Source organism: Manacus candei, unplaced genomic scaffold (assembly GCF_025592945.1).
Source record: "Manacus candei isolate 608988 ecotype Guabito, Panama unplaced genomic scaffold, ASM2559294v1 h1tg000071l, whole genome shotgun sequence".
In the NCBI taxonomy this organism is placed as follows: domain Eukaryota; kingdom Metazoa; phylum Chordata; class Aves; order Passeriformes; family Pipridae; genus Manacus; species Manacus candei.
The window spans coordinates 2,026,729-2,047,923 of NW_026138119.1; the positions used below are offsets into that span (position 1 = coordinate 2,026,729).

At 46.8% G+C, this 21,195-nt stretch overlaps 1 protein-coding gene across 9 annotated transcripts in view; it reads right to left on the reverse strand.

Annotated features, from left to right (window-relative positions):
• DAB2IP (DAB2 interacting protein) overlaps positions 1–21,195 on the reverse strand; it is a 196,360-nt gene that overhangs the window by 109,743 nt on the left and 65,422 nt on the right. For 8 of the 9 annotated variants that reach the window (XM_051807483.1, XM_051807482.1, XM_051807485.1 and 5 more), the window contains one exon: positions 8,513–8,616. In XM_051807483.1, the coding sequence (XP_051663443.1) occupies positions 8,513–8,616 (104 nt within the window). Of the gene's footprint in view, positions 1–8,512; positions 8,617–13,054; positions 13,400–21,195 lie in introns of those variants that run through there. The other variant, XM_051807488.1, reaches the window with a different exon arrangement.

The window sequence follows — 21,195 nt, forward strand, 5'->3', positions numbered from 1 at the left end:
ACAGACAACGTCACTTCCAGCTGGGATGGCCACCCCTGACATGATCTGCTGTCACAGCACCCTAATTATTATCAAAGCACTCAGGTGCCATGTGAACCATCTACCACAATGAAAGTCCGAGAGATTATGGCCCAAATTATGGCCTAGTTTGGCTATTAAGGAGAAGTGTTTAGTCCAAGTGAGAAAAAATATGTCTCAGAAACGAATTTAACACTTGGTAGAAATGTATTGATAACTATTCAGGGTGAACTGTGGCAAGGACACACACTTCTGTTAATTCCACTGCAATGAATTTATTATTTCAGATAACACCTAATATCCACGAGCTAAAGCAACCCTAATTCCCAAATGGGCAAAGTTCAGAGATGAAGGTCCTGATGAAATGGGCACTCCTGCTCTACTGAAGGTCTCTAAGAGATTCAGACAATACCTTCCCCTGTTTGACTTGTTCTCTGCAAGGACAATGTCAGTGCCACTGAAAGAGGGAGAATGGAATGTGTTTATTATCCCACCTTTCATATCTGCAGGACAATTCTTTATCTGTGACCCAGAAACAAATAAAGGGGGCACTGTCACGTTGAATATTTTAATGGCCCTCTTTGCTCTGTGCCACCAGCAACCTGAGAGTTTTCAGTGCCCGGAGGTTTAAACAAATTGAAGCTTTTGTTTGTTTATTTTCTGCCTTTCATTCACTCCCCAGCAATGAAACCAGTCAGCCCCAGTCAGCCTATCAATTAGTCCAGGCTGTTTGCATTTGGGCTTCCAGGGAAGAGATTGAAATGTTACTGATTTTTTTCTTGCAGCAGTTTTGAAATGAGCATTTCTGTTCAAATCATCCTTTGGACATGGAAGTCTCTCAAGAAATTATATGGATCCAAGGATGTTGTTGAAAAATCCAGTGAGAGTCTGAGGTTGTTCCTCTGTCTTTGTGGGGGCAATTCAAACAATTGCAACAGATAAAAATCCAACAGAGCACCTGAGTGTGTATCAAACTGTGAAATTACCAACAAAAATGCCAAACAAATACATTTTAAAGAGCAAAGGTCACTCAGCTGACCAGTTTCAATAATTCTTACCATTTTAAATGATGCCATGAGTTGGTTTTGCTCCTTACAAGATGACCAGTAGCACTTCTGCACAGCCCCAACTGTTCCAGGTGGATTTTGAATGATGGGAAAAGGGATTTAACCATCCCATGCCTTAGTTTCCCCATTTATTTTAAGGCATTATGATAAATTGCAACCCCACAGTGCCTGCAAGCCTGAATTCATTCAGATTGGCAGAACACTTTAACAGCTCCAGATGAAAGGTGCTACACAAGTGCCAAGTACTATCACTGTAATTATCATTCAATATACACTGATTAAAAGAATGAAAAGTGAATTAGCATTTCCTATTAGCCCTACTTACTGCCTAAATGTTAAATATTCCTCCCATGGGCTCTCTCCATGAAAACACACAGGAACTGGTGGTATTTCTCCTCTGGCTCCAACACTGCTTCCCCAGGAGGGGAGGGATGGAGGGATCTGAAGAGGAGGGTCAGGAAATCAGGGGAACAACATGGGTTTCTCCCACAAAAGGTTGCTCAGGGACAGGGAGCTCAGAGCTGCTTTCTCCCTCCTTCCTTTCTCTTTCCTGCACAAGGATTCTGCCCCAGTCCCAAGGATTTTGTGCCATTGGCCTCCTTGGGACCCTGAGCCCTTCTCTGAGCCTCTGGGTTTCACACAGCCCAGAGGAATCACTCCAGTGTCCCCAGAGGCTGAGAAAGTGCAACCATCTGGAACAGCTGAAGGAAATCACTGGAATTGTGCTAATTTAGCCCCACTGCAGGGCCAAGACACTTGCTGAAGTGTTTGCTTCCCCCTTTCCCACGTGAGAACTAAACAGAATCTGACTTTATCTTCCCTGGAAGCACAAGCTTCCCTGTTCATCCACTGCCCAGGCCCTGCATAGGAAGCAAACTCTGAGTTTCTCCCCGGTCCTGAACGCTTTTGGTGGTGTTGGGGCACAGAAATTCAGGGATTTGTAGCATTCCCTCTCAGAGCTAAACACGGGGCTCTGCTCTGTGTGGATCCTCACCCTCGGGAGCTGACCCAGGTCATGTCCCATCCCCTCCTCACCCACCCCAGGGCCACTGTCCCCGTGGAACCCTCTGCTGCCCCAACCGCATCGCTCTGATAGCAATCAAAAGCAGGCCAAAACCCCCCAGGAACTACACCAGGATCACCAATACCTTGAAAGAAAAGTGGCCTCAGAGTGTGAATTAAGCTGTTGATGAGCCCTTATGCTCTTCCTTTCTGTAGAACTGTCCTTCAGACAGCTGAGAGAGAGACCTCCTTGGAACACACTCGGTTCAAAAAGGGAAAAAATCCATACCCTGCCTTGCTGAGTCCTTTGCAGTGAAGCAGGTCAGAGCACCATGTCTTTTATCCTGTCAGGCCTGTCTCCTGCTTGATGCACATAATAAATCCACAGTGGTTTGACTGCAGCTCTGTGCTGAAATCTGACAATCCCTCCTATCTCCTTCCACGCTTCCAGCACTCCCCAACTGCAAATTCCAGGTTTACTTAAAAAAAATTTCAATGTACCCAAGGTCAGACTCAACAAATTAAACATATATTTACAGTTTCAGGTTCATTTTCCAGTCCCTGTGCTATGCAGCACTGAGTAGGGGAAAAAGATCCCCCTTTTTAAAACAGAATTTATCTTTCATGCCTTAACCAGAATTTATCCCACGTCTCGTGAAGTACAAGCAAAAATTGAAGGACAAAAATACCCACAGATTTATGTTAATAAGATGACTTAGAAAAATCAGACAGAGGGTTCTAATTTAAATAACAAGCAATTAGAAATTTGACAATATGGGCTGCTGGCAGAGAAAGGAAGGAAGCCAGGCATGTCTGCCCTGGGAACAAGGACTGGGGAGGCCAGGAATCCACTCCCTCATTTTTACATTACAGCATCAAGGTGGAAAATCTGTAATTCTCTTGAAACTGAGGAGGATTTCAGAGGAGTAATTAGGAGTAGCTCAGCTCGTGGTTAACACCAGGGCTGGGAATTGGAAATGAAGAATTTCAGCTCAGGACACATTTCTGGGCTTTGGTGCGTGAGCAAATCAGAGTTATTTAAGTTTTCCCTCCCTCGGTTTTTGCAGCTGTGAAAGGAGGGTGGTGAGAACAAACCCCCTTTGTGGAGAGCTTGGAAATGCACCAAAAAAGATGTTTAAGGTACAAAGTCTGACTGCTGGTGCACCTGACAAAAAAGGATGTGACAGCAAGATCAGCCCTCCCAGTTGTCACTAAACAGCCCCAGTGAGACTGGAAATAACTGCAAATACTCCAAATGACCTCCTTTTCTTCCAGTCCCTAAAATGCTCACAAGCCCAAAGTTTCCAAGCACGTCCTGTTCCTGAAGTGGGGACTGAACTGAGATCCATTCTCCAAATCATTTCCAGATTTCTTGCTGCCACTGGTTCTCCCGAGTCAGTTGACAGTTTGATGATAATGGTTTGATGTTTATATATCAGTGGTGATAATGTTTCTGCTCTCCTTCAATCCAGGCCCTGTGGAAGGGACACTTTAATGTGTGCAGCCACAGCCCAAAATGACAGTAATTTTCCCCTCGAGCTGCAATGGTTTGGTAAACAATTACATTTCAATTAAAGCTGGGTGATCACACCCAGGGAAGGGCCATTCCACCCTCCACATCACACAGGAGGAGAAATTCTCTAAAGTCAAATCATTATAATATAATTTACGTGACTGCTTTCAGAAAAAAAAAGAAGAAGAAAATTAAAATGGAAAATAGTGTGTCTTATGGACAGGCAAAAACTTGGGAAAAAAAATCCTTCAATATCTTGTCCACAGCAGCTTGAACTTGGATCCCATTATTTAGGATTATGTTCAGTGAAGAGGAATGGCAGAAGGGCTCCTCACTTTCATCTCTCCAGGAGTTTCCATTTACTGCCATTAGTATTTAATACCTCATTTATCAAGGATTAAACCCAGGATGGATGGAGGAATGCCACGAGAGTAGCTTAGGATGTATCACTGCACACTCAGCTGTGTGCCAGCCCAAAGAGGCAGGAAAACTGCAGGAGAACAAGGCCAGTTCCAGGCAGGAGGAGAACCAACACCTCAGAAATGTCCCATTTCTCTGTGACTATAAATGCTGCATTATTAAAGATCCTGAAAAGCAGAGGAATGACACATGGACCATGAAGGAGAGCTCCTGCTCCAAGACATCCCATCCCATGTGCAGAACCACAGACACCAAGCAGGTGATGAAGGAAATAATAATGGGAAAATGAGGAAAATCTGGGAAAATGATCCTCTTGGCTGACAATGAACCACTGGAGAGTGTGTGTCCAGTGCTGGGCTTGGCCTTTGAAACTTCTCTGAGAATTGTTTCTTTCCCAATCCAATTCACACAATTCCCTGGATTGTGTAGCTTAGACCTGCCATGTGTTTTGGTTTGAGGGGTTTTTTTTTGGTAGCCAATGTGGCTTCAACCACAAGGAGCACAGAAGTGGTTTTGATGGTCCTGGTGATACCAGAACTGAGGATTAAAGGTCTGGAGACAAGAAATCCTAAATCCTATCTAGTTAAAGACAGGATACAGATGCTTCCTCAGACACAGCTTTGGGGGAAAGGCAGAGAGGCATTTTCAAACCTTTTAAAAATATTCAGAGTACACTTTACATTGATTCCCTCTGGAAGGAGGGTCCTTGCACAGCCAGTGAGGTGGAGTAACAGCAAGGAATCATTCTGGTTTCTTCATCCAATCACTTGGTCCAATTTTTCTGCACAAGTTCTTTGGCAATTTGGACTTTGCTTGGCCTGGGATATTTTCCCAGAAAACCAGATAAACCTGGCTCTAACAGAAGGAGTCAATAGATGGCAGTGCTTGATGGGATGGGAGAGAGTCCTCACTCAGGGAGCCTCAGCAACCCCCCCCTGCTCGTGATTTCCCTGCAAGGTGGGCACAGTGAGAGGATTTCATTAGCACCCAGCAGACTTTCTCATCCCCTGGTCCCTGGGCTGGATAAAATACCACACAGTTTTTGGGTTTAGCCCACGTCACACCTCAGGCTGTTTGGATTCAATGCTCCTCTCTAGTCCTGGAAAGGCAAATTCCAGCCAACCCAAGGCTTTCCCACCTCCCTTGGGCGCAGAGGAGGCTCCAGCACTTGAGATCAGCAGCTGCTGCCAGTTGTCCACTGACAGTGGAGACAACTCTGGGTCCCTGCCTCAGAAAACACTTCTACTGACATCTCATGCTAAGTCAAGCCTTGCCTTTCTTTTCCTGTCCTTATATATTGACTTTTCCTGAAGCACTCCTTAATTAGGTCTCTCTGTTCAAGGGGCAGGATGGTGATGAGTACAAAGGATTCCAACAAGGCCACTGAACTCCAAAGCTGCCTCCTGCACACAGGCTGTGAGGACAGGGAGTCTCTTCCATGAGTGTTTGTGATGTAAGAAATCCAGAATTTCCCTGCTTATGTTTAAGTTTTATACCTACACACACCAGATCTGGTTTCTACAGATGGGATGTGAAACACACTCCTGGTTCTCCACTCACAGACTAAAACCTGGGCACTGCCCTTGTTCCTCAGAGCAGGAGCAGGGACCTCTCCCAGGGGTGTTCACTTGGGTTAGTCTGGAATCCATTGCCTGCCTCAGATCCTGCAGAGCTCTGCTATCCCAGAAGTTAACTGAGGGATTTACATGGGAAATAATCATTTCACAGCATAACTGGGGCTAGGGAAGGTTTTTTTTCAAGTTTAAGAAGCTTAATTAAAAATTTTGTTTCAGTAGAAGGAGTAAGAACAGCCAGGTCACATATTAAGATACAGGAATCTCAAGACTTGATTTCAAGGTTATATTCTGTAATTCAAGAAACTACCATGAGCTCCTGTTTTCCAAAACCACAATGCCCAATTAACTGTAACTTGCCTGGTAAACTTCTGTAGGGGAAGGGAGCTCCCAAGGGATGTTCCTGAATTTCCACCCTAGTTTTGAAATGAAAGAAAGCAACTGAAGAGTTCAACACTGTCAAAACAGCTGAACTCAAGGGCTTCTGAGCTTCCCAGTCCCCTGGAGACTCAAGAGCAGAAGGATGGAGATGTCAGGGAAGAACAATCAGCTGTAAAATATGAAAAAACTTACAATCTCCAAACCTACAACAGCAGGCTCCAAAGTAATAATCCCATTCCCACTAAACTAAGGCACTAATTACTGTTCCCCGTGGCTGGAGTGGACTGACTGCTAATGTTCCTCTGCTTAATGAAGGGAGGGGAGGGAGAATGTATTTCCTAAGTCAGACATCTGCTGGAATCTGGGCAGCCCTAAGAACTGCAGTAATGAACCATTCATATTAATGCAGTGGCATTCCCGGGGCTGAGCAGCAAAGAGATGAGGTGATGGTGGATTTTAATTCTGGGAAGACAAAGGCCATGTGTCACCTGTGTGATGACTCCCCTTGTTTAACCCACACAGAACGACAGAGCTGCTCAAAGCAACCACATCCCACGTGTGTTCCACTCCCAAGGGCTATAACCTGCTTAAAGCTGGAGTAACTTCTCTGAAAAAAACCCAAAAAAGCAGGATATGCACCATTGGAAAGGAATAAACAGCATTTTATTTCCCCTGACTAAAAGTACACTCGGAAAAACACTTCCAAATCCTCTGTCTTGTGAAGAATCCACATTTTCCCATCTTTTCTTTTGCATTTTTCATCACCAAGCAGTGTGCTGTTTAAGGTCCAAAGACACTCACTTACTGAGCTAGATGGGTTCTGATAGTTGGAAGGCACAATTTATAGAACTAAAATCAACTCCTTGTCCAAGCTGCTGCTTGTGACTCATTCACCAGTGCAAATGTTCTCAGGTGAACTGGGTGTGCTCAGATTTTTTTTTAGATTGCACCATTGTCTTTCCTTTGAAATTCTGGTTCTGCCTCCCTGGGTTTGTTGTGCAGCAGCTGAGCCTGCAAAGAAGGTGTGGCCTGCAGAGAAAACCTGTCTGGAGCAAACCACCTGCAAGGCCATTTGCCTCTTCTCTCAATAAAAATACCTGTGTGCAAGCTGATTATCCATGATTTCCTCTTGAAAACAGGACCTGCTGATTGCCTTGGCTGTGGCTCTTACTGGGAGCATCCACCTCCAGCTGTGGATATTTTATGCTTGAACTTATTTTTTTTAAATTCCTACCTAGATTTCTCTTTTACTATTCCTGAGGTTACCCTAAATGTTACCCAGAAGCAGTGGTGACTTCAGCTGGTTACAGAGCCCCAGATTCTGTTGCATTAACCAGAGATGTGTCCAGGCTGAAGATACATTAGGAAAAAACCTCCACAAACACTCCCAGCTGCATCTTTGTTGCCCACTTTTAAAAATCTATTCTGATCTCACCACTGTGCTTCCATCTGCCAGCTTGGTGTACTCCTAAATTAAATCATTCCTTGGATTTGATATTACTTGTTAGATAACACAGCCCTTGGGGTAAGAATCCCTGTGATCCACTCTAGAAGTCTGCAGGAGTTAGAGAGAGGACTTACATCAGTGATAAACCCACTGTGCACGTTCCAACTAAAGGAGAAACAAAGACTTTTAACTCACTCCAGAGCTGGTCCCCAAGGATGACAGGGACTGTCTCCTAAAGCTGAGCCAGCCCAGACTCCTGAGTGGGGAGAGGAGTCCTGTGCTCAGACTCCTCACTCTGCTCCAGAGCTACTCCTCACTCTGCTCCAGAGCTGGGCTGCAACAGAGCCAGGGCTCAGCACCAACAGATCCCATTCCTTGGGTCCTTGTTGCTGTAAAATGGACACAGCAGTGCCCTTCCCACGGAGCAGCCAGACCCCCTGTGCCCTGTTGGATTTTGGCAGCACTGTCAGTCCTGTCAGTGGAGTTGCTCCCTTCAACTCCCAAACAATCCCCACTCTTCACACACAGCAAATGAGGGATGAGCAGAGCACCTCAGGGCAAAGGGATGGAAAGACATGGCAAATAGCAAATGGCTCCTCTGGGCTCCTGCTGGGAGAGGATCCCAGGCTCCGGGGAACCACAGCTTGGCAGTGTCCTGGGAGCTGATGGCAGGTTTTTCTACAGGAGGGTTTCCCTCTGTAGGAGGATGAGGACACTCTGCAGCTGCAGGCCAGTAACTACATCTACGAGTGCACTGCACTGGCACTCACCAAGGAAACCTCTCCAGGAAGGTCTCCCAAGTGAAACAACTCACCCACAGCTGCTCCTGATAGAGCAACAAGACCTGAATGTCAACCAAGATATATGTCACAGTTGCTAAGAGTAACTAACACCACCCCAGTTACTTAAAAGTAAGTCATCAACCAGTCTGACTGCAAGTGAAACACTGCAGCTCTTTTCTCAGGATGAGCAAGTTCCTCTCCCTGGTGGCAAAACTCCACGACACTCATTGGGATCCTGTAACACTCATTAAGGCCCTGTGGCACTCATTAAGGTCCTGTGGCACTCATTAAGGCCCTGTGGCACTGACCGTGACCCGGAAGGGCGTCGTGGCCGCGGGTTCCATGGTGGGGTTCTTGTCCGGGATCCCGCTGGGCATGCTGCGCCTCTGCCCGCACCTCTCCGGGGGGGACTCTGGGGAGGGAACACAGAACAAGGACAGTCACAAACCCAGCAACACAGGAGCAGCCCAGCAATGCCAGCAGGCCCCACAAAACGTGGCTCATCTCCCTTTGAGGTGCCCTCGCAAACGAGCCAACACGGCGACCCCGAGGATTCTGCTCCTGTTTCTGCCTGGAGCAATGTTCCATCAGCAAGACTTTCACCTTCAACTATTAGCATTTTTTATACAACTGTAAGCTTCAGATAATGCCTGACAGGTTGGCATTATCATTATTTCCAGTCTGCAGATGAGTAAACAGAAACTGCATTGAGCTGAGCGGGAATTATATGCAAAGTACAGATCCGTGCACTTGTGGATTTGATCCTCCTCAGGGAAGCTGCTAATGGGGTTAGAGGCACAGGATGCTTAAGTTACCTCTCTCAGGTAACTGCTTTGGAACTAGGAAAAAATTATTAAATCCTGCATTTGCTAAAGTATAAAATGAGGATAGGAATACTCACCTCCTTCCCCAGGAGCGAGGAAGGGAGGGGGCTGAAAAGGCAAAATTAATAAATATGCCCAACAATGAGGAGGAGAAGATGTTTAGAAAGTTGATAGGACAAGTCAGCCACAGCATCATGAGGTGGTGTTTCCTCAGTTCACAAACCCCCTTGGAAAGCACCGTGGAACTCAGAAAAACAGATTTATTTCCAAATTGCCATTTAACGATGCTCAGACCTTGTAACAAGCATCCCTTCTCAAAGCATTCCAGAGTCCTCCTTAGCCGAGCATTTCCATGGAGGTTGGTCCCTCAGCAGGGTTCTGCCCTCACCAAAGCCTGCCAGCACCTGGGATCTGCAGGAAGCAACCAGCACTGGCAATTCCAGCCAGCAGTTCCCGAGATGTCTCTTAACCTATTCCAAAAGAGCAGGCTGTGACATTCCAGCCATGGATGGGGTGAGGTGCTGGCTCAGTGACATCTTCCTTGGTTGCCACGTTACCTGGATGAATCCCAGACAGCCAAACCCAGCAGGTCCCTGCTTTCCCAACCTCCAGCTGAGCCTTCTAGTGCCTCGGCCACTTTCTCTGCACTTTGAATGTCGAGGAGGCCACAAAGTCCTTTGGTGTCATCTCCTCTCACATTCAGGCTCCCACCCCATTCCTTTGAGCCTCCTTTTGTTTCAGGCTGTCATAAAAAACTGCTTGATTGCAGCATTTTGAAAGTGAGCTGGAGATGACAAGGCAACTGGAGAAGTTGCTTTGCATTTTCTTAATGGCCAGAAAAAAATCACCATTTGTTTAAAGCAATTCTCATACCTGGCTGGGAAACAGGAACGATGGGATGACGTGAAAGGCAGAGACAAGAAAGGGCTTTCCCCAGAGGCACCGAGCTGTGCTCCCCACCCAAACACTGCCCAGCACTGAGGGAAAGCACTGCAAGGGTGTCACAGCCCCTCAGGGCTCGGCCAGAGCCAGGGCACAACTGTCTCACTCCTGGGTGATCTCCCTCGACGTGATTCCTCTCCCAGCCACACAGGTCAGAGCTCTCCAGGGAAAGGGAGAGTGTGCCATGGCCCAGGGCTGCTCTGGACCCAGGGCTGATGGCACTGAAGTCACAAACTGTTCTCTTAACCTCTTACTTCACCCTTAAAACAAACCCAATGGAGCTGCAAACACCTCAGCCTCACCCAGACCAAAACACAGAGCTGGGTTAGGACCTAAAGCCTCCTCTGACTGTTAAACTCATGGTTCATAAAATGTTTGGAGTCAAATCTCCCTTTTAGCTTCGTTTGAGCACTGTGGGTTTCACTGCAGGAGAGACACGTTACAAAACCCTCTGTAAGGCACCAGAAATAACCAGAAGGAGGGTTGGGTGTGGGTGTTTTGGGGGGAGTGTGGGGGGAGCTGTTTGTTTTAAAGGTTAATAAAAATAGCTTACAGGTAAATTAGTAACTTCTAACCACCAGGAATGTACAGCAGAACAGTTTTACACAGGGAACAGGATGAATATAGAAAGGTTTAACTGCCCTTTTCACTTCTTCAGGGCTGGAAGCTCAGCCTCAGGGTCACCCTGCCCTGCTGTCACAGCGAGCCCACGGCCAGTGGCCACATAAACGGGTGCTGAAAGGCAATAATAAAAACTCTCTGGAGTCACTGGAGGCTGACAAAGAAATGTCTTCATTTACAGCAGAAGAGATTTAGGTTAGCCATGGGAACAGTCCTCTCTTGCCACGGACAGTTACACCCTGGGACTGATCATTCCGAGACAGAGGTTCAGGTACAACGAGCTCCCTTCCCTCCCCTCTCCTGGGGTACATGGATACCAGACATTTCCTGGAGTTCTTTCCAGACCTATTTTCTGCCATTTCTGACAAATTTGCCCACTTGTGCAAGCAAACTGTAAGAGATCAGATTCAGTGTCTGACTTCAGCTTTTTCTTCATATTTAACACTTCCTCCTCCTCTCTGGCTGGACAGGTTTTGTGGCCAATGTCCTGCCCTGACCTCAGTTACAGAATCTTGGATATTTTAAAGCTTCACATTTGATAAAAACCTTGACCTTCTCATGGGAACACTGCAAGGTTTCCTTAAGGAATGTCTGCCATCCGTTTGTATCCCAAGAGAAAGGATTCCATGAGGAGGAACAGTAGCACAGCAGGCAGCAGGGAATGACATTCCCAGAAGCTCTTAGTTTCATCAGAAAACACCCTCACCAGACAGGGAATTTCTCTGTAAGCTTGACACGATCCCTCAGCTCCCAAAATTCCAGGATTACACCTCCACATGCCCATTCCTCCGCTCAGCATCAGCGGACACAGACACAGGGTATCTCAGAACACAATCTGTCCTCCCAAAGCCCTCAACCTGATACAAACTTAAAACCTCCAAATCTTTCTTTTATGACCCAGAGGCCTGAAAATCACTGCAGTAACAGTCTGGTAAAGGAGGATTAGAGTGCAGGAACACTGGCTCTGAAAACAGATTCCTTGGGTGCAGTGAGGAAAGCCAGAGATGCCAATGTGCAGAGAGGGATGCCCCTGGCAAGGGATGGTTTCCAGTTCTCCACCGTTTCCACCAGCCCACAACAGAACACCCAAATAAAGGCTGGGATATGCAGATGAGCAGTAAGAAGTTTCCTAATTAATGCTGGACAGCTGAACCAAGCAGGCCCACCTAAGTATGTCACCTGGCCCTTTAGAAGCTCTTAAAAACCTCAGAATTGGACTGGGAAAGGTTCAGAAGTGACTCTGAGGAGGACTGAGTCAATTCTGATGGAGATTCTTTATTCCTTGTCTAATCTTCTCCTCATTGTTACTGGCATTTTCCCTTCTTCTCTGAACTTCCCCAAGGATCACTTGGCATTTCTACTCACGCTTTACTCTCACCCTCCCTGCTGCAGAACTGTGCTCCTGTGGGCTCTCCCAATTCTTTTCCAGGAATATGTCCTAAATGTCCCCATAAGCAGCAGGTTCAGTGTCTGCACAGCCCGGGGCTGTTCTGGGCTCATCCATGTTATACAACACAGGAGCAAGAAGAAACAACCACCAGGGCTTCCTGCTTTCCCAAATATTTACAGGAGGCTGCAAATGGTTTGCGTTTTCCCCCAGTGCAGAATAAGATCTTCAAAGAGAAACTTCCTGGAAATTATCAATCCCCTGAAGCCTCTTCCAGGTTATCCCACATGGCTGGGCCAGCCCAGTGTTTGCTGTGCAGGCACCAGGAGCTTTTTTAAGTAGCCAGAGTTGAAGGTATCCCACTTCTCCAAAAGGATACACAGCCCTGCAAACACTGCACATTAATTTAGGACCCAGGGCTTATGAGTATTTCTGAAACTGTTTCTGTACAGTAACAAACACTTTTGATTTGTTGACTAATTTGAGGTGTTGGAACTGGCAGGATAATTAATCTTTCCTCCCTGTTTTTCATGCTGTGGAATCATTACAGAGCAGCACAGCCCCTTGCTGTCCCCCCAAGGCTTCAGGACAGCAGCAGAACAGGTTGTGAGGAGCCCCTGGCACCCAAACTCCTGGTTAACCCACCCACCATCAGTGCCTTTGATTCACCTTCTCAGACGCTGCTCCAGAGCGGGTTGTTACGTGTAACAAACACACAAACTAACATTAACACTGTTTACTTTGCACTTTGCAAGTGAGGTGTTTCTACATTTGCATTACCTGCTCCTGTGAATCCCAGCTAGTCCAAGAGATCACCAGGATTTCACCCTCATTACTGGGAATGAAATCCATTAACTCCTTCTGTTTGTTCATCTCTCACACACAATTCCAGGGATGAGCCAGTGGGAGAGACGGCAAGAACAAAAGCAAAGAGCAGCAGCTGGAAGGAATAACTACCAAGCAGGCACTTCCCAACGAGTGGACTTCCCGATCTGAAACTGCTCCAGCTCCAAACCAGAAAGGGAGGGACAACCTGAGGGAGAAGTCGGGAGGAGAAATCATCTCCCTGCACTCACCAGAAGGAAGCTGTGCTGGCGAGCAGCGCTCATGCCATGGCACTCAGAGCCAGCCAGGAGCGGGAGGAGGAGAGGTGGTGACTTCATGGGAGGCAGAGAGAGAGGGAAGTATGACTGGAATGCCAGAGCAGGCAGCGGCACCGGGACACACGGCAGGAGGGCAGGGTCCTGCTCCGGGACGTGCTGAGAAAGGAGACTTTGGAGGGCAATAAACCTTCAGCGGCTCATCCGGAGGGAACGCAGAAAACTAAGAGTCCGTCAGAAGCAAAGGCCGGTGGCAAAGGTCCCGCGGGCAGCCCTGCAGAGGTCAGGCTGGCTCCAGAGATGCAGCGGAGCTGAGCTCCTCCCTGCCCTGCCCTGCCCCGCCGGGCACTGCCCGGCACCTCCGGCTGCCCCAGCGCTCACCGGGGTGGAGTTTCTGTGAAACCAAAGGGAACAGGAATTACCGGTCTCCTGCTCATCCAATTACAGCCCGTGAATTAATTTTATTGCTTAATGAATTTAGGTGCTATTCCCCTAATTTCTGCATTATCTAATAACTCCTTATTACAAACTCGGCAGAGGGGAGGAGGAGGCGCGGTGACAGTGATTTAACAAGGCTCACGTAGCACTTACAAATTAAGAACAATCCCTGGAGAACACAGATTGTAGTGTCTGAGTGACTCCAGAGCCTCAAGAGAGGCTGCAGAAAAATCAACATCTCAGACAGCTCTAGGTGGCCACATGAGGCCAGGAGGAAAGATGGATCTTTCATCTGAATCCAAAGGGGGATTTAGAAGCTGCTGTTGGAATAGAGGCACTTTTAAAAAGTGGAACAGACAACAACAGAAAGTAATAAATGCTGAGCTGAGCCAACTTTCCTCTTCACGAGGCTTGAAGAGCTGTGGGAAGTGGAGATGCAAAACTGTCTGATTTCTAGTGGAATAAGAGCAGTTAAGAAGCTCAGAGGGATGATGAAAACCCTTCCTGCTCCCAGCAGCTGGACCAGGAATTCACCTGCCAGGCCACCTTTGTGGCTCAGTTACCTGGAGAACTGTTTATTGGAACATATCTCCCAATGCTGATCCTGCAGCAAATTCCACTTGGTTCCTTACAGCAATGATATCATCATTAAGCCACACAAAATTACTAAAAGCCAAACCTTTATCAGGCAGTAAAATAGACTTTTAAATGAAAATGGTCACGAAGCAAAAGTTTGAGGCAGGGAATGGTGCCCTCTGAACCAGCAGACTCATCTGAAAGCAAAGCCAATGAACACAGGGAGGGTGTTCCCCAGGTTAAGGAAAGCTGTGCCACCACCACTTTTTATTTCAGAATAAAATTATTTCTTTTTGCATCTCAGAATCTCTGGCTCAAACACACTTCCACAAAGCCCAGCAATCCCACTGGTTGTACCCACAACTCTTCCATGTCAGAATCATTGATTCCCTCCCCACTCATTTCATGCTCTAAGCAGAAATAGTTTCACATTTTCTCATGCTCTCACGACCTTCCCAGACAATTAAGGACACTGTTTACAGAACTACAGCTTGTAAAAGAACCTCTCCCTTATCTGACCATTTACACAGAGAACAACAACAACAAAAAATACAAATTGGGGTCATTACCTGCCTTCTGTGCTACACTCTGGCATAAAATACCTGGAATTAAACAACTGGTTGTATGCCTGTAGCTGATGTTCTCCACAGTGGCTGCACCAAACAGACCCAGTTCTTCCCACTGCCTTTGACTCCAGAGTCACAAACCCTCCACGTTCAGCGTGGTGGGCAGGATGCCATCTCTGACTCAGCTGTGTCCCTGCCTAAAAGCACTAAAGGGCACGTGAAGCACCACTCAGAGCCACCCAACCCTCTGCAGCTCCAGGAGCAGGGCTGGGACAGTTGTGTGAACTCAAAGAGTCCTTTTAGAAGTGGCTGCAAAACAACAACAACCAACTCTCGGAAGGTATCACAGACCACATCGGTTCCCTCAGCTAAAATTTATGAGCATCTTCTCACCAAGTGGGACTAAGAACTTGGGGAAGAAGAGCTTTTTCTTTGTTTAAGAGTGATCTGAAGTGACAGTGACCTTTGGCAGTGCACGCTGTGCACTTTAATGGATCTCCCATCAGCTCCGTGTCAGGCTCCCGGATATTGTGGATTTAATATTCCTCATCCTGCTCCTGAACAACTGCTATTAATGGCTCTTGAATACAGCACTGAAAAAAGCTCTGCTATTTTTCTGAGCACTTGATATGTATCTATTCCTCTATTTTCTCCAATATTACCCACTGAGGAGACTCTTCCCCCAGCAGAAGCTGAGGTGTGCAGGCAGCAAAGGCACTTTCTGCCCTCTCCTCTTGCCTTCCTGAGGGCTCTGCCTGCCCAGTGTCGCAGCCCCTCCTCTCCTGGGAAGCTCAGGTGGGATTTCCACCTTCCAAATGGGGAATAAGGTGTTCCTGTCCTCTCCCAGCAGCGGGTTTGGGGCTGTGGCACAGCAGCAATCCCGCTGCCTCACTAGATGGAGCTGGAGGCCCTTGGCTGGCCGAGCACACCCAGCACCGCCCCGGCTCCTGCCCGGACACGGCGCTGGGGTTTCTCCCTGCAGTGCTTTATCTGGTTTATCCATAGTTAAGAGGACTTTCCCTGCTCCTTCCCTGCTGTGGAGACCCATTCCTGCACTCACACCCTGTGCCAGGGCACAGCACCCCTGGGGTGCCCCGGCCAGGAGCTGCCCCTGCTCTTGCTGACACACCCAGGGGCAAGTCCTGCCCCAGAGAAATCCCTGGGGAATATTCCTTACCTGAGGAGACAGCTCAAGCAGAGCTGCCAAGGAAAAACTATTCTCAAAGGGGAAAAAAAAGAAAAAAAGGAAAGGAGAGAATAACACAAATGGGAAAGGAAAGCTGAGTTAATTCTCTACATGAGGAGTCTGAAAACACCCACAGCAACTTCTTGGTGCTACAAAACTGAAGAACAGATCAGACCCACGGACAAAAGGCACAGCTGCAGGTCCCAGACCTGGTGCCAGGGAGGGAACATAAGGCATCCAGAAAATGACCCTCCCTCTCTAAAAATAAATAGCAAATTCTGCTGATCGAGCAGCCTTTATTACAAACTCCTTTTTACTGCCTGGTATTTTTTAACTAAATATGTATATTTATATATATTTGGGTTTTTTATTCTTTATTTATCAGTCTCTGAAATAAAATATGTATGATATTTATCTTTCTCTGGTATGAGAGCTGCACAACAAATTCCTGTTTTGCTACAGGCATATCATGAGGAGCCTTTTCTCCAGGGTAAAATTGAAATCATGCTCAGACTTCAAAAAGGAGGAAGAAACTGAAATTCTAACGTGGTTGGGGGCCAGATTGTGGCACTGCCAATCCCCTGGTTAAACTGGAAAGGAGGATAAAGTGAAGTGGAACATGAGCTTCCTGCCATGTGATGATCAAGACGAGCAATGTGGAGTGTGGAGAACAAGGAGTCAGCTCTGGGGAGATTTAAATAAGGCTCATCCATCCTGCACAGATCCTGCACTGTTACCACGCTGCCTTCCACAGCACTTCATCCACAGAGGAGAAACTTCCATGCCCTGCAATCCCTGTCACTGTCACCTGGACACCTCAGCCAGGACAGGGCCTGGCTTTGTCCCTGCCATGAGGTTTGGGGCTTTCCCAACAGCTCACCTGGCCAGGTGAGCCACCAACCAGGCCAGAACAATTTATTTCAGGTGTAAACACCCTCAGTATTAATGAAAACTTCACCCAGTTTAATTCCCAGCCCATTTTTCCAGCCAGGCACAGTGGCTGCTGGAACAGGTCCGTGCTGGCAAAATGCAAATTAAATAAATAAATACTTAATTTATAAGCATGATTCATCAGAGGTTTCATCTTCTCCAGCAAAGAAACAGATGTTCCATTGATGGCACTTCATTAGAGAGATAAATGGGGTCACACACGTATCCCTGTTCACATCCATCTGCATAATAGACCAAACATTAAGGCTGGAATTTCTCTTGGTACATGTGGCTCTTCCATCAGCCTCCACCAGCCCTAATGCCCAGGGCCAATTCACCCAACCCACACTGCCTTAACATCCAGGGAGCTTTAATGCTACTCAGGGAAGCAGAAGGTTGGGATTTAACACTGACTATTTAGGATACAGTTTCACTGGAAACATGGAAGAATATTGGATCTTAACTAACTGGATGGCAGCAAAATATAGTATCTGTTCTGATGATACAGTGACAGGAGAGTCTGTAACCACTGCTCCTCCTCCAGCTGCAGTTACTGAGGGGTAGGATTAGGGATGGGGTTGGGGATAGCTGGGAGGGCTCTTCTGGCTTTCCAAACATTTACACAGGAGCCTTAGAGCTCCCCTACCAAACACAAACAGGCCTCCTTCACTCTGATATGCATTAGATAAGGATAATGCTTATAAAATGAGTGTCCCCTCCTTGCCACTGGGATTATTTTTTGGAGGTGTCTGCCCAGGTGTTGTGCCCAGGCAGGGGTGCCAGGTACAGCAGGGCTGCACACCTTGGCAACAGGCCCTGTGCCTGTGTGCCCAAAATACTGCTGGGAGTCCCTCCTTCCTCACTGCTGCTCCTCAGACACCTTCCTTCCCCCAGGAATTGCATCACAATTACAACTTGTGGAATGTACATCCTAATTTATTGTGACTGATACTCCTATTTCCTTTGGGGGTGGGTGTTTCTGCTCCTCTCACAGAAACCTGCTCTGCAAACACACTCGCAGGTGGAGCTGCACACACACACTCAGTTCTCAAGCAAACAGCACCAGAGCCAAGCAGAGACAAAAACCATTAAAAAGCAGCTTTGTTGTCACTTCCCATCCTGTCTTTGAAGTGGGAGAGAGCAGGAGGATGTTCTTACCTACACCAGCACTGACATTTGCATTTTCCATCCTAAAGAACATGCCAGACAAACCTATGGATTCCTCCCTGCAGTCACTCTGAGGAGCAAATTGGCAGCTGAACAGCAGCACTGCAGAACAATTCAGCAATTTAGTGGCCAACACTCACCCTGCCTTCACCTTCATTCCCTGAAATTTGAGTTTGGTATTCACCCAAAATCCAGCTGGTCCTGGAAGTGAAGTTATGTAAATGAACACCAACTGTTCTCACTTCAAACACACCCCAGCCCGACCAAAATGTGTTCTTGTCTAAGGGGATAAAGGTAATAATTGGTAACCTTTGACTGCTAAAAATGTAAAGGGAAAATATCTTTCATTTAAAACTTGCCCATTTGGTTACCATGGACACTGCTTAATCATGAAGGATGACTATTACTTGTTCCTATAGTAACCAAGAAGCTTAAGAAGCATCCTATAATTTAACTCCAGATGCCGAATTTTACACCAGTCCACCTATTACCACATTTGGGTACTTCAGAACAAGCCCAGGCTTGATTTCTGACTCTAAAAGAAATTCAGTGATGCAGAAGTGCTGCAAGAAATCAAAAATGTGAGCACATAAGGTACAAAAGAAACTTGCACTTCAAATGAATTGGTTTCTTCAAAAGGAAACATTAAGTGCTCAGCATCTGAGGATTCCTCTTTCAGTGCAAATGTTAATGAAGCAAAACTTTGGCCCTCTTTACTCCTGTCAGTGTTCTCAAAGTCCATGCAATTGCAGGGCATGTTTTTCCTCCAATTGAATGCTTCAATGCTCAGTTAAAGTGAACTTTTGAAGCGATGATGAGAGGCCAGGACTCAAAAATGAACCTCCAAGAGCAGCTCAGGGTCCCAGCCTGGCTCTCAAAACCAAACCTACAACGAAAACACGCCCCTCACACAAGGAAAAAAGCAATGGGCAGGACAAACCTTCCAAATTCAGACCATGTGTTGCTCTAGACAGCCTTTTAGAGTATTTCTGCTCATTAAAAGCAGCAGAACACGTGTCTGGCACTGCTCATCACCACAAAGCTTCACCTTCAGCACCACCAAAGAAACATCCATTAGAAACTCTGCCTCCTGCAGGCCTGGGGGAAAGAGGCTTCCAGAAATGACCTGTGACTGACCCTGTTCCTCGACCCTCACCAGCTCTACAGGGATATGAATTCACAGTTCTCCAAAAGCCCTCAATTTTTACAGGATTTCCAAAGGGGCCTGAGGTTTAAAAGCCTGACCCTGAGGCTGCACAAACCAGGGACACGAGTGAGGAAGCTCAGGGGGTTGTGCACCTTTTTAAATGAGCAGATACAGAGACACACAAGCAATTAGTATTTACACTGAAATATTCCCTGGAGTGTTTAAAAGGAAAGCAAACTACCCTCACTAGTGCCTGAATTGAAAAAAGCAAAAGTGATAATGCCCAAATGAGAACGTTCCCTGACCCAGCTCGTTCCCATCTCCATTGAGAGCAGAGTGAATTAAAGGATTATAGAGTGCCTTCAGTGCAATAACTTAGGGGATTAGTGGCACACCAGAAGACCTCCAAGGGAAATATAGGTTTAAAAGCTTTAAAAGGCAGTTCTGTGTCTAAATTGTTTGGACTGCCACAGCTGTAAGGAGACAAACTTACTCTAATACATGAGTGATCATGAAAAGTCTGCTGAAATCCCTCTAAGCAAGCTTTTGGAAGCAATTCCAGTTTGGACTCAGACCAAGGTTTTTAACCTCGTTCTCATTTATTACCTATGGCTTGTAGATAAAACCTCACTCTGCATTACTTGAGAGCAAATCTGCTACTTATTTCCTTTCAGAGTAACCAGCCCCTCTTAGCAACACCGTGAGGGGAAAGTGAGGAAAGGACTGAAAACAGAGATAAAGGAAAAGATGAGCAAAAAGAGACAACAGGCAATCTTCAGGTTGCCTGGAAGCTGCTGGTACAATATCCAGATTTCTGTCCTGGCATTAAATGAGCTGTTCCTTGGACAGTGATGTCCCAAGCCCAGCAGTACTGACAATTCCCACCACGTTATTGAGGCTGTTGCTATATTTAGTTCCCTCTGAGAGATGCATCTGCCTAGACCATGGGACATTCAGGTACAGGACTGTGGTTATGATTATAGAGAAAGAACACGAGAGCCAAAACTCCTGAGTATTTCCTACTTTGGGGCAAAAGGAAATCTCAGAGAACAGTATGGAGACACTGGAGTTTGGCTTTTCCTGCAGGTTATCCCTGGACACTCCACTGGGCAAATATGAAAGCATCAAACTACAGCTTCTTTCAAGTCCACCAAGTATTTGCAGTTCTTAGGAACCTGATAAAGAAAATCAAACAACTATTCCCAGGCAGTGCTTTGGTTCCACACGAAGACATTCCGAAGATGTTCCATTCCACAATGGACACCCCGCCCACACTAACACCATCAGCAGACAGGTACAACATTTCCAGTTGCCCAATTTCATCAAATTCCGGGTTCTTTGGTCAAATCTGCTTCTTTTCAAGGTGTTTACCTGACCTGCAGAGCTGCCCCTGCCTCAGCCCCCACACGTGGCTGATGCCAAGCCACGGCCCTGCAGGAGCCATGCCCACATCCCAAGTTACTCCCCACAGCTCTTTCTCTCCCTTCCCTTCCTTCCCCTGCTCCTTTCATGCCTCACTATCAAAACTCCACAGCCAGCAAGTCTCAAATCCCCTCCTCTGCAGTGTGCTGCTTCAAACTGGACAGAACTTACGAGACACGAACACCAAAGGAGGGAAATGCAAAGCTCTCCAAACACAGAGGAGAACAGGTGAACAGTAAATCATCTGTAGGGTTTTACCTCAGCAAATGAATTGCCAGGTCCCCCAAATTCTAAATACCAGCCAGCAAGATGCAGCTCAACATGCAAACACCAGAAGGGCCAGTGCTCCTCTTTGATTCACACTGGTGTTTCCCAGGGGGAGTTTTAAAGCTTGATTCATTTTTAATCTGGTAGGAATTGATAAATTTTCACAGAAAATACAAAGTCTGGATGTTCCTGCATTTCTGACCCATCTCTGGAGGAGGTGCTGCAGGGCAGGGTGGCATCCCCAAGGGCAGAGGCAGCCCAGGCTCTGCTCCCACCTCGCTCCTGCTGAAGGGTCAGTTGAACATTTGCCTCCAATAAATTCACCCTAAACTTTTGCTTATGAAAGGGATACTGAGATTTAAGCATTGTTTAACATCAAAACAATTCCAGAACTCCTCCATCACGCACCGCTTCCCAA